This window comes from Notechis scutatus, chromosome 12 (assembly GCF_049901735.1).
Source record: "Notechis scutatus isolate UNSWTSFEM ecotype Mainland chromosome 12, rNotScu1.2, whole genome shotgun sequence".
Lineage (NCBI taxonomy): Eukaryota > Metazoa > Chordata > Lepidosauria > Squamata > Elapidae > Notechis > Notechis scutatus.
The window spans coordinates 2,966,683-2,984,444 of NC_142020.1; the positions used below are offsets into that span (position 1 = coordinate 2,966,683).

At 52.7% G+C, this 17,762-nt stretch overlaps 1 protein-coding gene across 1 annotated transcript in view; it reads right to left on the reverse strand.

Moving 5' to 3' along the window:
* The window catches only part of CASKIN1 (CASK interacting protein 1), a 137,916-nt gene extending 129,144 nt beyond the window's left edge, over nt 1-8,772 (reverse strand). Inside the window, 1 exon segment of the mRNA XM_087973132.1 lies at nt 7,980-8,772. Within this exon segment, the coding sequence (XP_087829258.1) occupies nt 7,980-8,073 (94 nt within the window). The 5' untranslated portion in view covers nt 8,074-8,772.
* Nucleotides 8,773-17,762: the final 8,990 nt, after the last annotated feature.

Sequence of the window (17,762 nt, forward strand, 5' to 3'; positions counted from 1 at the left end):
ATTTTAAACACATGCACATACAGACACACACACAGAAAGAGAGAGAGACACCCCTAACCTAGGCTGCAAAGGTCTGCCTGGGGCTTCTTGGTGACCCCTCCAATAGTTACAGGGAAGCCCCTCCAGGAATAACAAGAAGGGACAAGACATAATGGGTGGAAGCTTGTTCAAGAGGGATTCAGCCTAGAAGTAAGAAATTTTCTGACAGTGTTGTGGCTGCTCTATCACTGGAGGTTTTCGAGAAGAGATTGGACAGCCATTTGATTAGAATGGTACACAGGGCTTCCTGTCTTCAGCAGGGGGTTGGACTAGACGACCTCCAAGGGCCCTTCCCTGAAACAGGAGAGTTGTTGCTGCATTTGGGGTCTGTGTATGAAGCTTTTAGGGGACAAAAATCCTCAAGGGGAAGGTGAGAGCACCTTTTTAGACTCGCAAATTTGATCGAAACATGTTTTTTATTAAAGCTCACGGAAGCTTTTGCTTTTGAGTCTGAAAAGACGCTTGCAAATTCCTCCTTATTTAGGGCCACCATTGACGAGCACAGTTGCCATCCCATAATTAAAGCCCCAGGGAATCCCTTAACATGCCCAAGGCCTCCTCCCCAAGCATGCCCTAACCCCACCCCTCCTTTTTAAGAGAGGGGGCCCCAAAGATGCCCAGAGTGATCCTCTGGCTGGCACACCTGTGTCTTGTTGAATCCTCCCGACAGGACCATGGTAGGGCTGGAATGTGGGACCGTCACATGTGGCTCTGGGGGGCCCAGGCTGGAGAAAAAGGCAGGCCACTGACTAGAGGCTTTGTCAGTGGCTGGGTAGCAGAGGTGGGATTCAGCCGGTTCTGACCGGTTCTGCAGAACCGATATTAGCGGAAATTTTGAGTAGTTCAGAAAACCAGCCAATCCCACCTCTAACTGGCCCCGCCAGCCCCATCTCTTCTCTGCCTCCCGTCGAGTCCCAGCTGATTGGCTGGGTCTCCTTTGGTTGCCATGCACAGGAGAACAGAACTGGAAAGCAGGTTATAGTGGGGTGGGGAGGGAAGGGGGATTTTGCAGTATCCTTCCTCTGCCACGCTTGCCAAGCCACACCCACCAAGCCACGCCAACAGAACTGGTAGTAAAAATATTGAAATCCCACCACTGGAAGGAAGACAAGAACAAAAGGAGAAGGAAGAGAGGAACAAAAGGGGAAGGAAGAGAGGAAGGAAAGGGGATGGAAGAGAGAACAAAAGGGGAAGGAAGAGAGGAAGGAAAGGGGAAGGAAGAGAGGAAGGAAAGGGGAAGGAAGAGAGGAACAAAAGGGGTAGGAAGAGAGGAAGGAAAGAGGATGGAAGAGAGAACAAAAGGGGTAGGAAAAGAGGAAGGAAAGGGGAAGGAAGAGAGGAACAAAAGGGGAAGGAAGAGATGATCAAAGGGAAGGAAGCAGAGGTGGCATTCAGCAGGTTCTGACCGGTTCTACAGAACTGGTAGCAGAAATTTTGAGTAGTTGGGAGAACCGGCCAATCCCGCCTCTGACTGGCCCCACCAACCCCATCTCTTCTCTGCCTCCCATTGAGTCCCAGCTGATCGGCTGGGTCTCCTTTGGTTGCCCTGCCCAGGAGAACGGAGCTGGAAAGCAGGTTAGTGGGGTGGGGAGGGAATGGTGATTTTGCTGTAATCTTCCCCTGCCATGCCCACTAAGCCACGCCCACCAAGTCAAGCCACACCCACCAAGCCCTGTCCACAGAACCAGTAGTAAAAAAATCCCACCACTGCTGGGTAGCAACAACACCAAATTCTGGGGGAGATTCTGTAGGTAACTGACCCCTGTAGCATTCTTTTTTTACCTTCGGTTACCCGTTTCTTTATTGCCGTTTTTACGCTGCTCAATAGCAGACACGTTCTTAGCGGTCCACAAAATAAAATTTTAAACCCTTGAATGCATAAACCCAATTAAGCAATTTAAAATCAGAAAGAAATTAAAACAACCCCAGTGGGGGAAGAATAATCAGCAACATCGCACGGCAAACAGCGCAAAGGCTCTGAAAATTGCAAACACATTTTAAAGTTTTCCGCACTCAGCGGCGAATCACCCAGAGCTGCATAATCAACTAAGCAGCCAGTGATGGGCCTTTGAGGATGTGGAAATGCAAGTTCCAGCAGGCTTTGAGCTGCACTGTCAACATATTATTTTTGGGGGGGTTATCTCACTTTTCTGCCTGAGTTTTACAGCTGTTTCAAGCATCTAACAATGAAAAATAAATTCTTCTTGTAGTCAGACTGGACTCTTAGTGTCTTTGTAGAGATGCTGTGTTAGCATCTTGGCCGCAGCATGGCTGTCATACCTTTCTTCTTCAGAATTTTCGTTCACATTTCAGTCCTGGTAAGACGTAGGCCCTGGAATCTCCTGGTGGTCTCCCATCCAAAAACTACAAAGTCCCACCTGGCTTAGTTTTCTTCAGATCAGTGAAAGGGAGGCTGGGTGGTGCCACTGGGTGGGCAGCTAGGAACAGCTGCGGGCCAGTAACCACAAGGGAGTAGCGCCGGGAATGTCCCTATCATGAAAGAGAAGGTTGCACAAGGGCTTTGGCCCTGGAAGAGACACAAGCCAGGAAGGAGCAGTTGCACATGCCTTTCAAGTGGGAGCCACAGCTGAGAAGGCCTTGTTCCTGCAACTCACAGGAGATTTCTTGCAAGAGCAGAACTGGTTCTGAGGAAGGAGAGAGACTCTGGAAGTGAGAACGCTCAATCAATGGAACGACTTCCCTTCTGGAGTTTGAGAGCTCCATCGCTGGAGGTTTCCAAGGAAAAAAAACTGGACCGCCAGTTGTCTGGAATGAAATAAGGACTCCTGCCGTGGGCAGGGATTGGTCTAGACCAGGGGTGTCCAACCTTGGTAACGTTAAGCCTGGAGGACTTCAACTCCCAGAATTCCCCAGCCAGCAAAGCTGGCTGGGAATTCTGGGAGTTGAAGTCCTCCAGGCTTAACGTTACAAGGTTGGACACCCTGGTCTAGAACAAGGGTCGCCAACCTTTTGGACCTCAGGGACCACCAAACTCATAATTTTAAATCCCAGGGACCACTAACCGGTTCTGTGGGTGTGGCCTAATTTGTGGGTGTGGCTTGGTGGTCATGTGACTGGCTGGGCATGGTTTGTATGTAAATATTATAAATATTTATATAAATAATGATTTTTTTTATTAAAAAAGAGCAACTTTTACCCAAAATCAGGCAAAGCAGGCAGGCAGATTGAATTGCTTACAGAATCACAGGTTCATTCAGTTGATCTATCTATCTGCCATTGGCTAGCTCAGTCTGTCACATAAAATTTGCTTGCCGTGAGTCTGCACTGAATAATAGAAGCTTCAGTCCTAAGGGAGGTTCGGCTGTGCTTAAAAGCAGAGGTGAAGATCTAAAGACTAGCTAGAAAGCAAGAAATCCAACCATTTCCTGCTTCCTAGCTAATCTAAATCTCCCGGCACAGCAGAACAGCTGATGGTCGGAAAGAAAATAGCAATTTAGCAGGCAAGTTTACGGGGTAAGGAGTAAGTGGGAGGGGAGGGTTCCCACAGGCCATGTGGGCGGCGCAGCCTTGTGTTTCTGAGCAGCCTGGATTAATTGCTTTGGGGGGTGGGTGCTCTGGAGGTGACATTTCTCTGCGGCCCACCAAAATTTTCTTGAGGCCCACCAGTGGGCCGCAGTCCATTGGTTGGCGACTGCTGGTCTAGAAGACCTCCAAGGTCCCTTCTAGCCCTAGGATTCTGTGATTCAGGAGGGCCTCGGAGGAAGTTCTCCTCCTTGTTCATCACCCGGTATATCCTAATACATAGAATCCTCTCTCTGAGAAATACACCTGGGGATTTCTCCTTAGGCTACCTTCACAACAACAACCTGTAAGGTAGGCCAGGCTGTGAAAATGCAACTACCCCAAACTCCCAGGGAGCTCCTTAACTGAGCAGAGAGCTCAGCATGAATCTCTCCCAGGTCAGAAGCTCAAAATGTCCTCTTCTAACCTTTGCCCTTTTTCCTGGAGGTTGATCCTGACCTTTTGAAACACAAGGATGCCCAAAACCTCCATGAGCACAACATGGTCTCCCTCCTCTCTTCCTTGCCTTGGGAAGTTGTGGGAGGCTTTCAAGAAGAGACTGGACTGCCACTTGTCAGAAATGGTGCAGGGTCTCCTGCTTGGGTGAGGGGTTGGACTAGATGACCTACAAGGTGCCTTCCGACTCTGTTAACCTGAATTTGAAAGGGCCTCTGGCTAGAAGTGACTGCATCCTTCTCAATGAAGCTCCAGTATGGGAGGAGATCCCCCAGGACAGGGACGGAGCAGGTTTTGGGGGAACATTGGCACCCCAAAAACTCAATAGAACTCAATGGCTGACTTCTCCAAAGCATTTTGGAAATGCTGCCTTACAACACTAGAGTAGCCCCAACCCCTGAAATGCCTAATTTTCTTGAGACGTGAAGGACAGGAGAGTGCACACACACACACACACACACACAAATGCATGTACTCACATACGCACATATACACACACACACACATATATTTGCCCCTGAATATACTTTTTAATCAAGACTTTGCTGCTCGCTTTGTGACATGCAACCCCTCCAAAGGTTTCTTTGCCAGAATTACCACCGGCATGGCAAACTACCTGAGCTGCATCACCAGCAAACCAACCGATTAGCAAAATCTTCAATAAGGTGCAATAAGGAGCATCATGGCTTATTTTGAACAAAACGCGTCTCCGGAGACGATCCACATTTTCAAAGCATGTCTTAGTCTCTCCACTGCAAATTATAGTGACTATCAGATTTCACCCGAATTTCAATGTTCAAACCAAGAGTGAACTGGGGACATCCACCCCGGGGAAGGCAAGCAACGTCCCCTGGGAACTGTGGCCGAGCCTCCTAAGGACTCACAGGAAGTGCCGGCCACAGGCGCCGGTTTGCCAGGCTCTCCTCTCTGGCACCGACTTCCTGAAAAGATACCCTTTCCCCCCCTCCCCCTCCAAGACTGGGACACCCAGCTTGGCCCCAGCCCACTGGGCACCTCCCCTGGCCTCCAGTAATGGTGGGAAAGGAAGTTCCCCAGCAGTCACTGCCATGCCTTGGACTGCAAATTCCATCATGCCCAGCTGTAAAGTTGTCCTCTTACAGATGCAGAGGCATTGGGCTAGGTAAGTGGGGCAGGGAGGTCCTTCCTTCAGCTGTATCTGCTGACCTGGAGAAAGACCCAACAGCCGGTTCTTGCTCACCCCATATTTTTAGGAAAATCTTTATGGGATGGCTCTTTAGTAAAAGAGTTCCAATATTTGAGAGGCTGCCCCAGAGAGGAGGGGTCAAGTTATTTTCCAAAGGCCAGACAAGGAATTAACCTGGAAATAAGGAGAAATTTTCTGATAGGGAGGACAATCAACCCATGGAACAGAAGTTGCCTTCAGAAGTTGTGGGAGCTTCATCCCTGGAGGCTTTCAAGAAGAGTTTGGACAGTCGTTTGCCAGGAATGGTGTAGGGTCTCCTGCTTAGGCGGGTGGGTTGGACTAGATGACCTACAAGGTCCCTTCCAACTCTGTCTCTGTCTCCCATCCAGATAGGAAACAGGCTTGGTCCGGCTTGGGGGCCCTGAGGGAGCGACCATCTCCCACAGGGGCCACTCACTATTTCAGCTCCCCACAAGCAGGAAGTGGGTTTCTTCCCTTCCCAGCTCTGGGCCCCAATGTGGCTCTACCTGGCATGCATGAAACAGGTGTGCCTCTGTCTGCCCTTCAGCCTGGGCTCAACAGGAGCACCCTCAAATCCCGAGTATCTCGCGGGAATGGCCTGCAGGCTGAATTCACACGTTCTGGGTTTGAAGGAAAGACCTCCTACCCCATGCCCTCAACCCAGGCTGAGCCCTGTCTTCCCCTCGCCCCTTCTGGGTTTCCTTCCGAGGGGGCTTCCAAACCCTCCACAGATGGGCATCCAAAGGCAACAGGTCCTGTTCTATGGGGGAGGGGGCAGGGGTCCAAGGCTAGCGCTGCTTGTCCTACAGGTCTCAGGTGCTCACAAAGATGCGGCAGCTGAAGCATCAACTCTGAAAAGAGTTGGCCGGCAGCCCAGAGCTCCCGCTGCTTCCCATCTCCTGCCCCACAACACAGAACCACACGCTCACCCCAAAGGCAGAGTGTCACTGGGGCAGGATGGACTTCTAGGAAAAAGAGTAGGAGGAAAACAGGAGCGTCCACTGCAGCAAAGAAGGTGAGGCACCCAGACAGACAGACAGACAGACAGACAGACAGAGTACAAAGCAACCCACAAGCTCCATGCAGCACTCAGGGCAGGGCAACCACTGGATCAGTCTGGGAAAGTGTTTTTCAGGCGTGGCGGCTTTCAATGAGTGGACTTCAACTCCCAGAATTCCCCAGCTTGGGGGATTCTGGGAGTTGGAAGTTCACTCATCTTAAAAGTTGCCACGCTTGAGGTACGCTGGTCTAGGAGGTCCCTCCTCCATCCCATGTCCTGGCATCTAGGGCACCTGCCCACCCCACCGGGGGCTACCAGGTATCTCAAGAGCTTCACCATCCAGACTGCCTCTCAGTTTAGCTCCGAGGAGGCCCAACCGGCTGGCAGAAATGTCCCCCAGTGGGCCTTGCATGTTGAATTGGCAAAGGAGGCCTCTCTGCTTTTCCCAGGACACTCCTGAGGTTTAAAACTGGGAAACTGACCCCCTTCAGCTGGAGGCTGAGCCCCAGCTCTTGTCTCAAGCAAGGCAGGGAAAGTCCAAAACTAAACCTCCCAAATTCTTTTTATTCCCAGACCCGAAAGACAGCCAAATGGTCTCCATCGTTCACCACCAGGGATTCTTAGAAACGCAGGCTCTCCAAGGCTCTGCTACCAACTTGGCACGGGTTCAGCAGCGGCCTCCAGTTGCCCTGGCTGGGCTCCCATCGTCCCCAACCAGCAGCCTTTTCTCCGGAACTCCCTAGCCAAGAAGGCCGCCCGCTGGGGATTCTAGGCATTGGAACTCGCGCACCTGAAGGGAGGCTAGAGAAGGCAGGTCTCCAAGATGGGACCTGGGTACTCCAGCTTGCCTGGAGGAGGTCTGGAAGTGGCAACCAAGCAGGGACCCCTCTTCCAAAGAACCAGTGGGGGTCAGTGAAGGACTGCCTGGAGGAGGAGAGGAGAGAGGCCTGGCCGGAGGAGCAATGGCCGAGAGGAAGGCACCAGGCTGGAGAGGCCGTCCTGGGAAGGGTGCCCGCCCCCTGTGCCAAGCCTTGCTTTGCTGGCCAAGCGGTCTCACACTTGCAGCGCTCCAAAGGGAGAGCTGGCCCCGTCCCAGCTGCAGGCAGAGAGCCGGAGCGCCTCCTCCGCGCTGCATCCAGCCTTGGCACCCGGCCTCTATGCCCGTCGCTCTGCCCTGCCACCCCAGGCCTCTCCAGCCTCCAGCCGGCCTCCCCTCTTGGTGGAAGCCAACGCGGCACAATCGGGGCAGCTCGGGAGGTGGGGGGGTTGAAGGGCCGGGCATCCACCTGTTCCGAGGGCGCCTTCCCACTCCCAGCCCCGATGCCAGCCTGCCGCCCGGAGGGGGTGGAGCAGCAGCCGCGGGAGCCGCGCGTAACGCTGCCTTTCGTTTCCCTCCGCCGGGCCCGCCGCGCCAAGGGGCCCCGGGGGTGGAAGCGCCGCCCCGGGCACGTTCCGGCCAGAGCCCGAAGAGCCCAGGCGGCGGCAAGAGGGCAGCGGAGGCTCGCCGGGCAGCGGCACCGGACGTCTAGCTGGCTCCGGGCTGGAGGCGGCGGCGGCGCGGGACTCCCCGGCCGGAGCTCCGGGGCTCGCGAGCAGGACGAGGCGGAGCCGCCCTCCCTCCCTCCCCGGCCCCAGGCTCCCGTCCGAGGGGGCCTCCTCATCCCTGCCCCCCGCGCGGGACAGCCTTCGCCCCGCCTGGCATCCTCGGCCGCCCGCAATGCCCCCGCGGCCCTCCCGCCCTTCCTCCCGCCGCCGCTGCTGCCGCCGCGCACTCACTGGCTTTGCCCGGCTTGGGCCTCTGCAGCAGCTTCTGCACCGCGCCGACGTCCTCCGCCTTCACCGCCTGGATCAGCTCCTGGTCCTTGCCCATGGCGAGCGGCGGCGGCGGCGGCTGGGCTGGGCTGCGGGGCTGGCCCGGGCGGGGTCCTCAGGGCCGGCTCATGCCCGGCCGCGCCCCAGCCGGCGGGGAGCGGGGCTGCGGGACGGGGCGGCGGCGGCGGCGGCGGCTCCTTTGCTGCAGCGGCTGCCGCGGTCGCGACGCGCAATGGAGACGCGCGGCCGGGGCGCAGCGCCTCGCCGGCGGGCGGGGACAACTCGGCGGCCGGGCTGCGGCGGGGGCTCGCTCAGCACAGCCACCGCCGCCTCCTCCGCCTCCGCCTCCGCCTCCCTCTGCGGCGGCGGCGGCGTCCTCACTCCTGCCGGCGGCTCGAGCCGAGCCGGCTCCCCGCGGCCGCCGCCGCCAAGAGCCTCGCCGGAGCCGGCGACGAGCCCTCCATGGCCGGGCGCGCCGGAGCTGCGCCTGGCTCGCCTCTGCCGCGCTGCCGCCGCCGCTGTCCTGCTGGGGCGTCGCTCGGCGAGGAGGCGGCTCCCGCTCGGCGCGGTTCTGGCGGGGGCGCCGGCCGAGCCCCCTCCCCGGAAGGCCCAAGCCCGGGCATCGGGGAGCCGGGCGAGAGCGCCTCTACGGGCGTGCAGAGCGCTCGGCGCGCCTAAGCCGGCCAGGTCGGCGGACGCGCTCCGTGCCGGCGGGCGAAGGGCGGCCGGGTCCTGGCAGAGTCGGCGTCCGGGCAGCGAAGGGCTTGGCGGCGGCTCCTTCATGCCGGACCCCGAGCGAGGCGCAGCGCGGCACTTTTCCGGGAAGCTCTGGGGTGGCGGGTGGGGGCGGCCGGCAGGCGAGCCGCAACTGCGGGGCCTCCGAGCGCGCCGGACGAAGTTGGGGGAAGCCTCCCGGGACCGCCTGGAGGGGAGCGAAAGGCTCGGAAGGGCGGGCGGGAGCTGCGGAGGGGTTTGCACGGGGAGGCGATTCCTGCAAGCGGGAGGGTTCCGAAGGGAGGACCCGGGACCACTGGCGGCCCCCTCGGCGGCTGTCTGCCGTCTCCTCCGAGGAAATCGGCCCAGCTTCTTCGGAGGCGACCGGGGACAGCCGCCGAGGGGGGGCCCAGGTCCACATCGCTCCGTCCTGAACCCAGACCTTCCCCTCGGATACTCCCAAGCGCAGCAGCCCCTGCTGAGCCGGCGGCTGCCCGGTGGGGTCCCACAGCCTGCAAAACCCTCCCGAGTGGGTGGCCCGTCACTTGGGGCCCTCGCATTTGGCACACACCCTGCGCGCTCCCAGCCATTGGTGTCTGGGCGGATTTAAACCTTGTTTAAAACAAGCCGTGGTTTAGGGACTCCAGGCCTCCTGGCTGCCTTTGGGGAACCGTCCAGTCAACTTGCACTGAGCCCAGGCAGGACCTTTAGCGTCCCCCCTGCAAGGGACAAGGTGGTCTTGTGGTCTCTCTCTCGCCACCTTTGCACCTTTGGCAAATGAATGCCAAGACCGACATCTGAAAAGCAAATAGATCAGACGGAGGCACTTTTTCCCAATTAGGGCATCTTATTAAAAGGCAGAAGCTTTGCTGAGCTGATGCCTTTGCATCCCATTTGAGAAAGGGACTCAAAGAGTTCTCCGATGTTTTGCTGCCATGACTAACATGCTGCTCCTCCTATAATATCTGGAAATTGAGGCAGGAAGGCAGGCAGTGCGCGGAGAGGCCTTCTCTGTGGTGTGAGACCCGCCTCCACACACACTGTATTCCAGACAGGTAATCCTGGACTTACAACCATTCGTTTATTGACCAACGTTAACAACAGGACTGAAAAAAATGGTTGTTTTTCACACTGTTGCAGCACCTCTGTGCTCATGTGATCAAAATTCAGAGCCTTGGCATATTTATGACAGTTGCTGTGTCCCTGGGGTCATGTGAACACCTTTTGCGACCTTCTGACATGCACAGTCAATGGGGAAGCCAGATTAACTTGACAATAGAATAGGTTCTGCTTCAGTAGGGGGCTAGACTAGAAGACCTCCAACATCCCTTCAAGTTTATTCTATTCTATTCTATTCTATTCTATTCTATTCTATTCTACCATGTTATTAACTTGAAAAATGCAGTGATTCACTTAACAACTGTGGCAAGGGTCATAAAACGGGGCAAAACTCACTTAATCACTGTCTCATTCAGCAACAGAATTTTTGGGTTCAAGATTTGTGGTTGTACGTAGAGGACTTCCTGTATATAGATGACATAATGCAGGACGGACCGTCTTTTATCTAGCCAATTATTTCCTTTGCATAAAACCAGATTCCAGAGTTGCTGGAGAGGAAAAAGGATGGCACTTTTTGAAGAATATTAAGGAAACCTGTCCAAGATGAGGCTGATGAGTTTGATGCAGATCAGCTACCCTCGAGATACCACCCTTGAGTGCAAAAGGAGGGTCTATATGAGAATTAAAAAAATAATTAAAAAATAAAAAAGAGCTATAAAGCCGACCCATTTCGCTCACTGCCAAGCAGATTTATTTTTTCTGTTTTGCCTATTAGTTCTTATTCTCTCTAAAATTTGAATTTGTTTTCAAAGTTCTTTTCAGAGAAGTGAAGGCTGGTGGGTGGGATATTTTTGCAACTTCTCCAATGCTGAGACAACCAAAGGCTGTGGTGAGGGTCCCACCTTCTCTCCAATTGCCTGTAGCCTGGCGGGGGAGCCTGATCCAGGAGGGGCAGGGGAGCGAGCCTTGCCCTGGGAAAAGGATTAGAGAGTAGTTCTCCCCCAATCATCATCGTCATCTAATGACCCCATCATCCCTTGTGGAGTGGAGCCTGGGCAACGGAATGGAGCTAGTTTTAATGGCCGGATGCCCTTCCTGTCACCAATGCCGAGTTTTGTTCAGCAGATCAAAAATCCTCTACCTAGGATTGAACTTACAGACTTCTGATTGTGAGGCAAGAGCTCCACCTCTAGGTCACCGGAACATTCCCCCTGGTTTCAAGTTCATGAAGAGGAAAGTGCAGCCTTTCTCAGATTTGTCCAACTAGTGGCTCATCCTCAAACCGTTTGAAGATCTCCTTGTTACTTGTTGAATAGGTGGGATACGCACCCAGGACAGGCCTCAACGCCTTGGCACCGCCCATTGCCCTGCCCTGCTTTCTCCAAAGGCATCCCCAAGAGCAGATGGGGCTTGGAAGGAAGGGCCCAACCCTAACCCATCAGGGTCCAGGGAGGTGTGAGTAAGAGGCTGAGCAAGGAACGAGGCTAAACAAGGCTCAGCCTCAGGAAATTCACCATCACATGCGAGAACAAACATCTCTCTCTCTTATTTGGCACATAAAAGAATGCAGAGGCTTCACAAATATGCTCCCAGGGTCTTGACAGACCAATGAATGAATAATTCAGCCTCCTCATATTCAGTTAAAACCCTTCTCCCAAATTATTTACTTTATTTCACTTTTCTTCCTTTCCTTTCCTGTCTTTTCTTTTGTGATGGACACAGTAACCTACATCTAAAGTAATAAAAGTATATTAAAAGGGGCTTGATACAACCAGGACTTAGCTTGGATTTAAGAGGGAGGATTCTTCCAGTTGGTTTTACTTTCTTTTCTCTCTCTTTCTCCCTCCCTCCCCCTCACACAACTGTCCACAGGCACCCTCACAAAAAGTGCGTGCAACTAATTAATTACACAGGCTGAGAGGCAGATTGGTGTGGCGGTGAAGGCATCAGGCTAGAAACCAGGAGGCCTGAGTTAGGCACGAAGCCAGCTGGGTGTCCTTGGGCCAGTCACCTCCCTTCCAGCCTTGTGGAAACCTCTTCTGGAAAACCTTGCCAAAAAGCTTTCTCCAGTCTCCAAGAGTGAGACCTGATTGAACGGAAGAAGAAAAAAATAGACCACAGGATGCCCCTTTGACCGGAAGGCCAAAAGACTGGGTTAGGGCCGCCATTTTGGGTATTTGAACCCCTGTGGTCACCTGGGCAGAGATTCTCAGGGCCGTTCCCCAACCCCACCCACACTCTCTGCCCTCCCGTTTCCCATTACCTTTTTATTTCCGTTTTCAAGGACTGCCTGAGAGTACTGGGGGGGAATCCCAGAGGATTCCTTGGAAGGAAAGATGAGGCTGGCGGTTTATTTATTTTTCATCAAAAGAATATTTTAAACAATATTTAATTGGGGGAGCGGGAGGGGGAGAGGAAAGCTGGCGAATGCTATGGGGCCCGCTCTTTAATGGCAGCAGCCAGGCAGTTTTCCGCTGTGCGAGAGGATACTGATGGGAATAAGCCAAACTATAATACATAATTTAAAAAACAAATAAATATATCAGTAATCATAAATAAATATAAAGCCGCTTGTAAGTCATATGCTGCTTTGTTGAGTCTCTACATTGGTGACAGTGAACACTGTGCAGTCACCATGAAGAGAAAAAGCATCTCGACTCGCCTGCTTTTTGATTTGTAAACATACACCTGAAAAAAAAATTCTCCTAGGAATATTACTGGACATTTATTATCTAGTTACTAGTTTTCAGAAGTTGTTCCCCAGGGTCAGTGTCTCTGGAGATTCTCAGTCATCCAAGTTATGGTTGTCTCAAGGATGCTTTCTTTCAAAAGGCAACTGGATTTTCTTGCTTTGCTTGAAGACATTTCGCTTCTCATCCAAGAAGCTTCTTCAGTTCTGATTGAACGTTGAAGAATGGAAGGTTTTGCAGAAAAATTTCAGGCTACAGGATTCACGTGACCCTGAGGGCATGGATAAACCCCCAAATGGCCTCAACCACTCTCAGAAAGAGTCTTAATGACCGGATGACTGCAAGATTTATGTTCTTGTGCCATATCTGCAGGGGTGGGCTTCAAAAGAAATTAGCAACTGGTTCTCTGTCCCAATCCTGGGTGGGTGTGGCTATAGTGGGCGTGGCCTAGTCGGCCTCCTGCACCTTGGCAGGGGGGCCGTTTTCGCCGTCCCTGGACTCCGGAGGCTTCCCTCGAGCCTCCAGGAGGGTGAAAACAGCCTCCCGTTTTTCACCCTCCCCGAGCTTCTGCGTGGGCCCTCCGCTTACCTGGGATCCAAAACGGGCTACGTAGAGACTCCTGGGAGGGGAGGGGCAGGGGGCGGGGCCATCCAGTCGTTACAACTACCGGTTTGTCGAACCAGATGTAAAATTAACATCCAGGTCGCTCAAACCGGTGCGAGCCGGTAGCCGCCCACCCCTGCATATCTGTCATCGGACGTTGGTGATCATATTGGCGATCCTATTTTTATCAACAGCCACATGAAAAAGGGCTGTTGAGTTTTGTCCAAACCGGCCCCTTAGATTTTGAAGCCCCGATGTTCTTCTTCTGCCTGGACCTCATTTGCCTTCAATCTTTCCCTGAAGGATTAAGTGAAGGAGGCCGTATTTTCCCAGGTGTCGCATCATATGTCCAAAATATTCTAACTTTTGCTTTTTGATGGTTTTGATGATTTCCCTTGGCTTTCCCAGGCGGCTTATCACCTCCTCATTTCTGATTTGGTCAACCCAACTTATATACGTAAAACAGCCGCCTGTAAATCCACATTTCAAATGCTTCTAGTCTCTTCAAGTGGCTTTCCGTCTGAGACCAGCTCTCCGCTCCGTAGAGAAATATAAACCCATTTTCCTTGCTGCCTCTGTGGAAACAAGACCCCTTCTGAGCACCAATGGGATTTCATGTCTTCTTTCCTAGGGCTTCTCCACCTTGTCCACTTTAAGAAGGGTGGACTTCAACTCCCATAGCTGGCTGGGGAAGTCTGGGAGTTGAAGGCCGCCCTTCTTTAACTTGACAAGGTTGAGAAAAACTGCTCCATGCGCTTGTTCGCTTTGAGGGATGTTTTCTCCTTGCACGAGAGCTTTCTAAGCACAAGGAATGGCTGCCTTTGCGCCCAGTTTTTTGGCCCAGGGAAGGCTGGCTGCAGGCCCAGAGGCCCAGATTCAGCCATGAGCATCTGCCACAGGGACTTGGCCCCATTCAGCCACAAAGCAGCTTTTCCCTGCAGGAGACAAAGCTGGCTACCTTTGTGCCAAAGAGGCGCGTCTCCTTCCAGGAGAGGCTCTGTTCGTGCGAGAATGACCCAGATTCTTCCCTGGGGGCCGAGCGCAACATTTCTGCCGCTGAAAAGAACCGGCGGAGGAGTCGGAAGACTCTTCTCGCTGGGGGAGGGAGGGGAACCTGTAGGGCCTCCTCCCACCTAGGTGGACTGGAAGAAAAGGAGGAATTACCTGCTCGGCTGCTCCTCTACCTGAGCAAATATTACAGAGTTGGAAGGGGCTTTGGAGGTCATCTAGTTCAGCGGTCGCCAACCAGTGGGCCGTGAGAAAATTTTGGTGGGCCGCAGAGAAATCTCACCCCCAGAGCACCCTCCCAAAGCAATTAATCCAGGCTGTGCAGAAACACAAGTCTGCGCCGCCCACATGGCCCGCGGGAACCCTTCCCGCCCACTCCTTACCCGGTAAACTTGCCTGCTAAACTGCTATTTTTCCTTTTTCTGACCATCATCTGTTCTGCTCTGCCGGGAGATTTAGATTAGCTAGGAAGCAGGAAATGGTTGGATTTCTTGCTTTCTAACTCATCTTTAGACCTTCAGCTCTGCTTTCAGTACAGCCAAACCTCCCTTAGGACTGAAGGTTTGCTTGCAAGCAAATTCAGTGCAGACTCACGGCAAGCAAATTTGAGAGACTGAGCTAGCCGATGGCAGATAGATAGATCACTGAATGATTCTGTGAGCGACTCAATCTGCCTGCTTTGGGGTAACAGTTGCTCTTTTTTTTATAAAAAAAAATCAATATTTACATACATGGTGTGTTGTGAGTTAATTTTGTTGAGTTTGCTTGCTAGCAAATTTTATGTGACAGACTGAGCTAGCCAATGGCAGATAGATAGATCTCTGAATGAATCTATGATTCTGAGAGCAACTCAACCTGACTGCCTGCTTTGCCTGATTTTGGGTAAAAGTTGCTCTCTTTTTTATAAAAAATTCAATATTTATATAAATATTTATAATATTTACATACAAGCCGTGCCCAGCCAGTCACATGAACACCAAGCTATACCCACAAATTAGGCCACACCCACAGAACCAGTTAGTGGTCCCTGGGATCTAAAATTATGAGTTTGGTGGTCCCCGAGGTCCAAAAGGTTGACCCCTGTTCTAGTCCACCCTCCTGATCAAGCAGAAAACCCTGTATCATTCTGGACAAATGATTGTCCAATTTCTTCTTGATGGAGCAGCCACGACTTCTGGAGGCAAGCTGTTCCACTGGATAATTGTTCTATCCGGATATTTCTCTTTAATTCTAGATTGGATCTCTCTTTAATAAGTTTCCATCTGTTACTTCTTGTCCTGCCTTCAGGTGCTTGGGAGAATAACTTGACCCCTCCCTCCTCTCTGTGGGGGCCCCTCAAATGTGGGAAGACTGCTATCCGGTCACTCCTAGTCCTTCTTTTCACTATACATGCCCAATTCCTGCAACCATTCTTCCCGTTCCCTAGTCGTCTCTGTTGCTCTTCTCTGCACTCTTTCTAGAATCTTAGCATCATTTTAGGACCATGGTAACAAGGGTGGGCTTCACAGTTTTAGCAAAGGATTCTTGGCCCAGTTGCTGCCTGGGCACGGCCTAGTCAGTCAGCTCCTGCACCACGGCGGGTGGGGGGGGAAGCGTTTTTGCCCTCCCCGGGCTCCGGAGGCTTTTCCTGAGCCTCCAGGAGGGTGAAAATGGCCTTCCTGGGCTCCGGAGGGTCTCTGGAAGCTGGAAATGGGCTTTCCCAAATTTCCGGGAGGCCCATTTTTCACCCTCCCTGAGCCTCCGTATCGCCTGCCCTGCACCTTACCGTGTGGGGACTCCCTGGGAGGGGTGGGAGGGGCCAGCCAGGAGGGGGATTTGCAGGTTCTCCCAACTGCACAGAATCTTAGCTAGGGGGGTCTCCTGAACCCCTGCGAACCCCCGTCAGCCCATCCCTGGAGGTCCCCTGAAGTTCTTCCCTGCACCTCCAATGACTCCAACCAACTAGAATGGAAATGCACGTACTCAAAAACGTAACTTTTATCCAGTTTTCAAGTATGCTCAAATATTTTAAAGTAACTTCTTGGGCAGGAGCTCATCTTTACCTGCATTTAAACACTTATTTTTTTTTCATTCATATCGTTGGCAACCACAGTATATATATATATATATATTAAACCAGGAATGGAAAGTCAGGCTTGACTGATTAACTAGGTGCCCTGAAATGGATGCTAACTCTTAGCAACCACAGAGGCCGACTTTCTCAGGAGCAGGCTGATCTGTCCTCGACCTGAACTTTTAGCTATCCCGGCAAATTAATTGCAGTGGTAATTGAATCTATCCATCTTCCTGCTTGTCTTCCTCTTCTTTCCTCCCACCTTTAAGAGATTTCTCAAGGGAGCCAGTCTGGCACAGAACCTGTTTAAATATGAGAGGTTGAGCCTGACCATCGGTGCCTCGAGAGAGAATCTGGGTCGTTGTGATCAATGATTCATAGGTTTGTTTTCTTGGTTTTCTCCAAGATCTCCAAAGCTCAAAGGCTCTCCTGCTTCTTTCAAGGCCAACCTTTGCTCCTTCTCAAGGGCCAAGGGCACCACCACATGATCCTGACCGACTTTAGGAGCTGCAGACACAGTGCGGGCATCTGGGGGTCTGTTCCAAGGCTTAATTGGCAAGTGCTAATTTGCAGCGGTTCGAATCCCTAGCGCCACGTAACGGGGTGAGCTCCCGTTCCTTGCCCCGGCAGCTTCTGCCAACCTAGCAGTCCGAAAGCACGTAAAAAATGCAAATAGAAAAACAGGGACCCCTTTGGTGGGAAGGTCACAGCGTTTCTCCATGCGCCTTCGGCGTTTAGTCCTCCGGCCACATGACCATGGAGGTGTCTTCGGACAGCGCTGGCTCTTCTTCAGCTTTGTGACGGAGAGGAGCACCGCCCCCTAGAGCCAGAAACAACTAGCACGTACGTGCAAGGGGAAACACTGTCCTAATCTGCAGCGTGGAGGCATTGAAATAAAAATTATGGTAGCTTTGGGGAAGCTTGAAACTAGGGAAGGGCTGGGCACCTTCACCAGAGGGCCTCTGGCCTCATTTTCCTATTGAAATTCAGGAGGACAAAATCCCAGGAGCTGAAAACAGCCACCGGAGCCAGACACACAACTCTGCGTCAATCAGCTGCCCCCCGATTGGCAAATGGCAGCGGCAATGCAAGGCTGCAACGGATATTGTTTCTGGGTCCAGATCAGCTCCTTATCGGAAAGTCAGCCGCTAAGCAAGAAACCTCTTGGGCCCTCGGCTCTGGCGCAATCGCAGGGAAGCTGCAGAAGTGCCTAATTTGAAGGCACTTCCTGGGCCTGCCAAGATGGAAACCAACTCCAAACCCCAAATATTTCTGCATTCTTAAGGTGGGGTCGGTTTAGAGGAACCTGCTTATTAGCTACAGAAAAATGAGCTTTCAGCACAGACTACAAATAGCTGAGTTCTACCCGGGCACCTAATTCCTTGGTTTAGGACTCATGCCGAGCCACGTTCCATTGGTAAACCACAACTGGTCGAGTTTGCCCAACCACAAGAGCTGAGCTCACACAACACGGCTTTGCACAGTGGAGCTGATCTATACGAACCCACACTTCAGACTAGCCGGTTTACAGATGTTGTTCCCAATGGATCAATGTGTGTGTAGCTGTGCGACATTATTCACCACCTGAATAGGTTGCTACTACCCCGTGATTCATCTCAA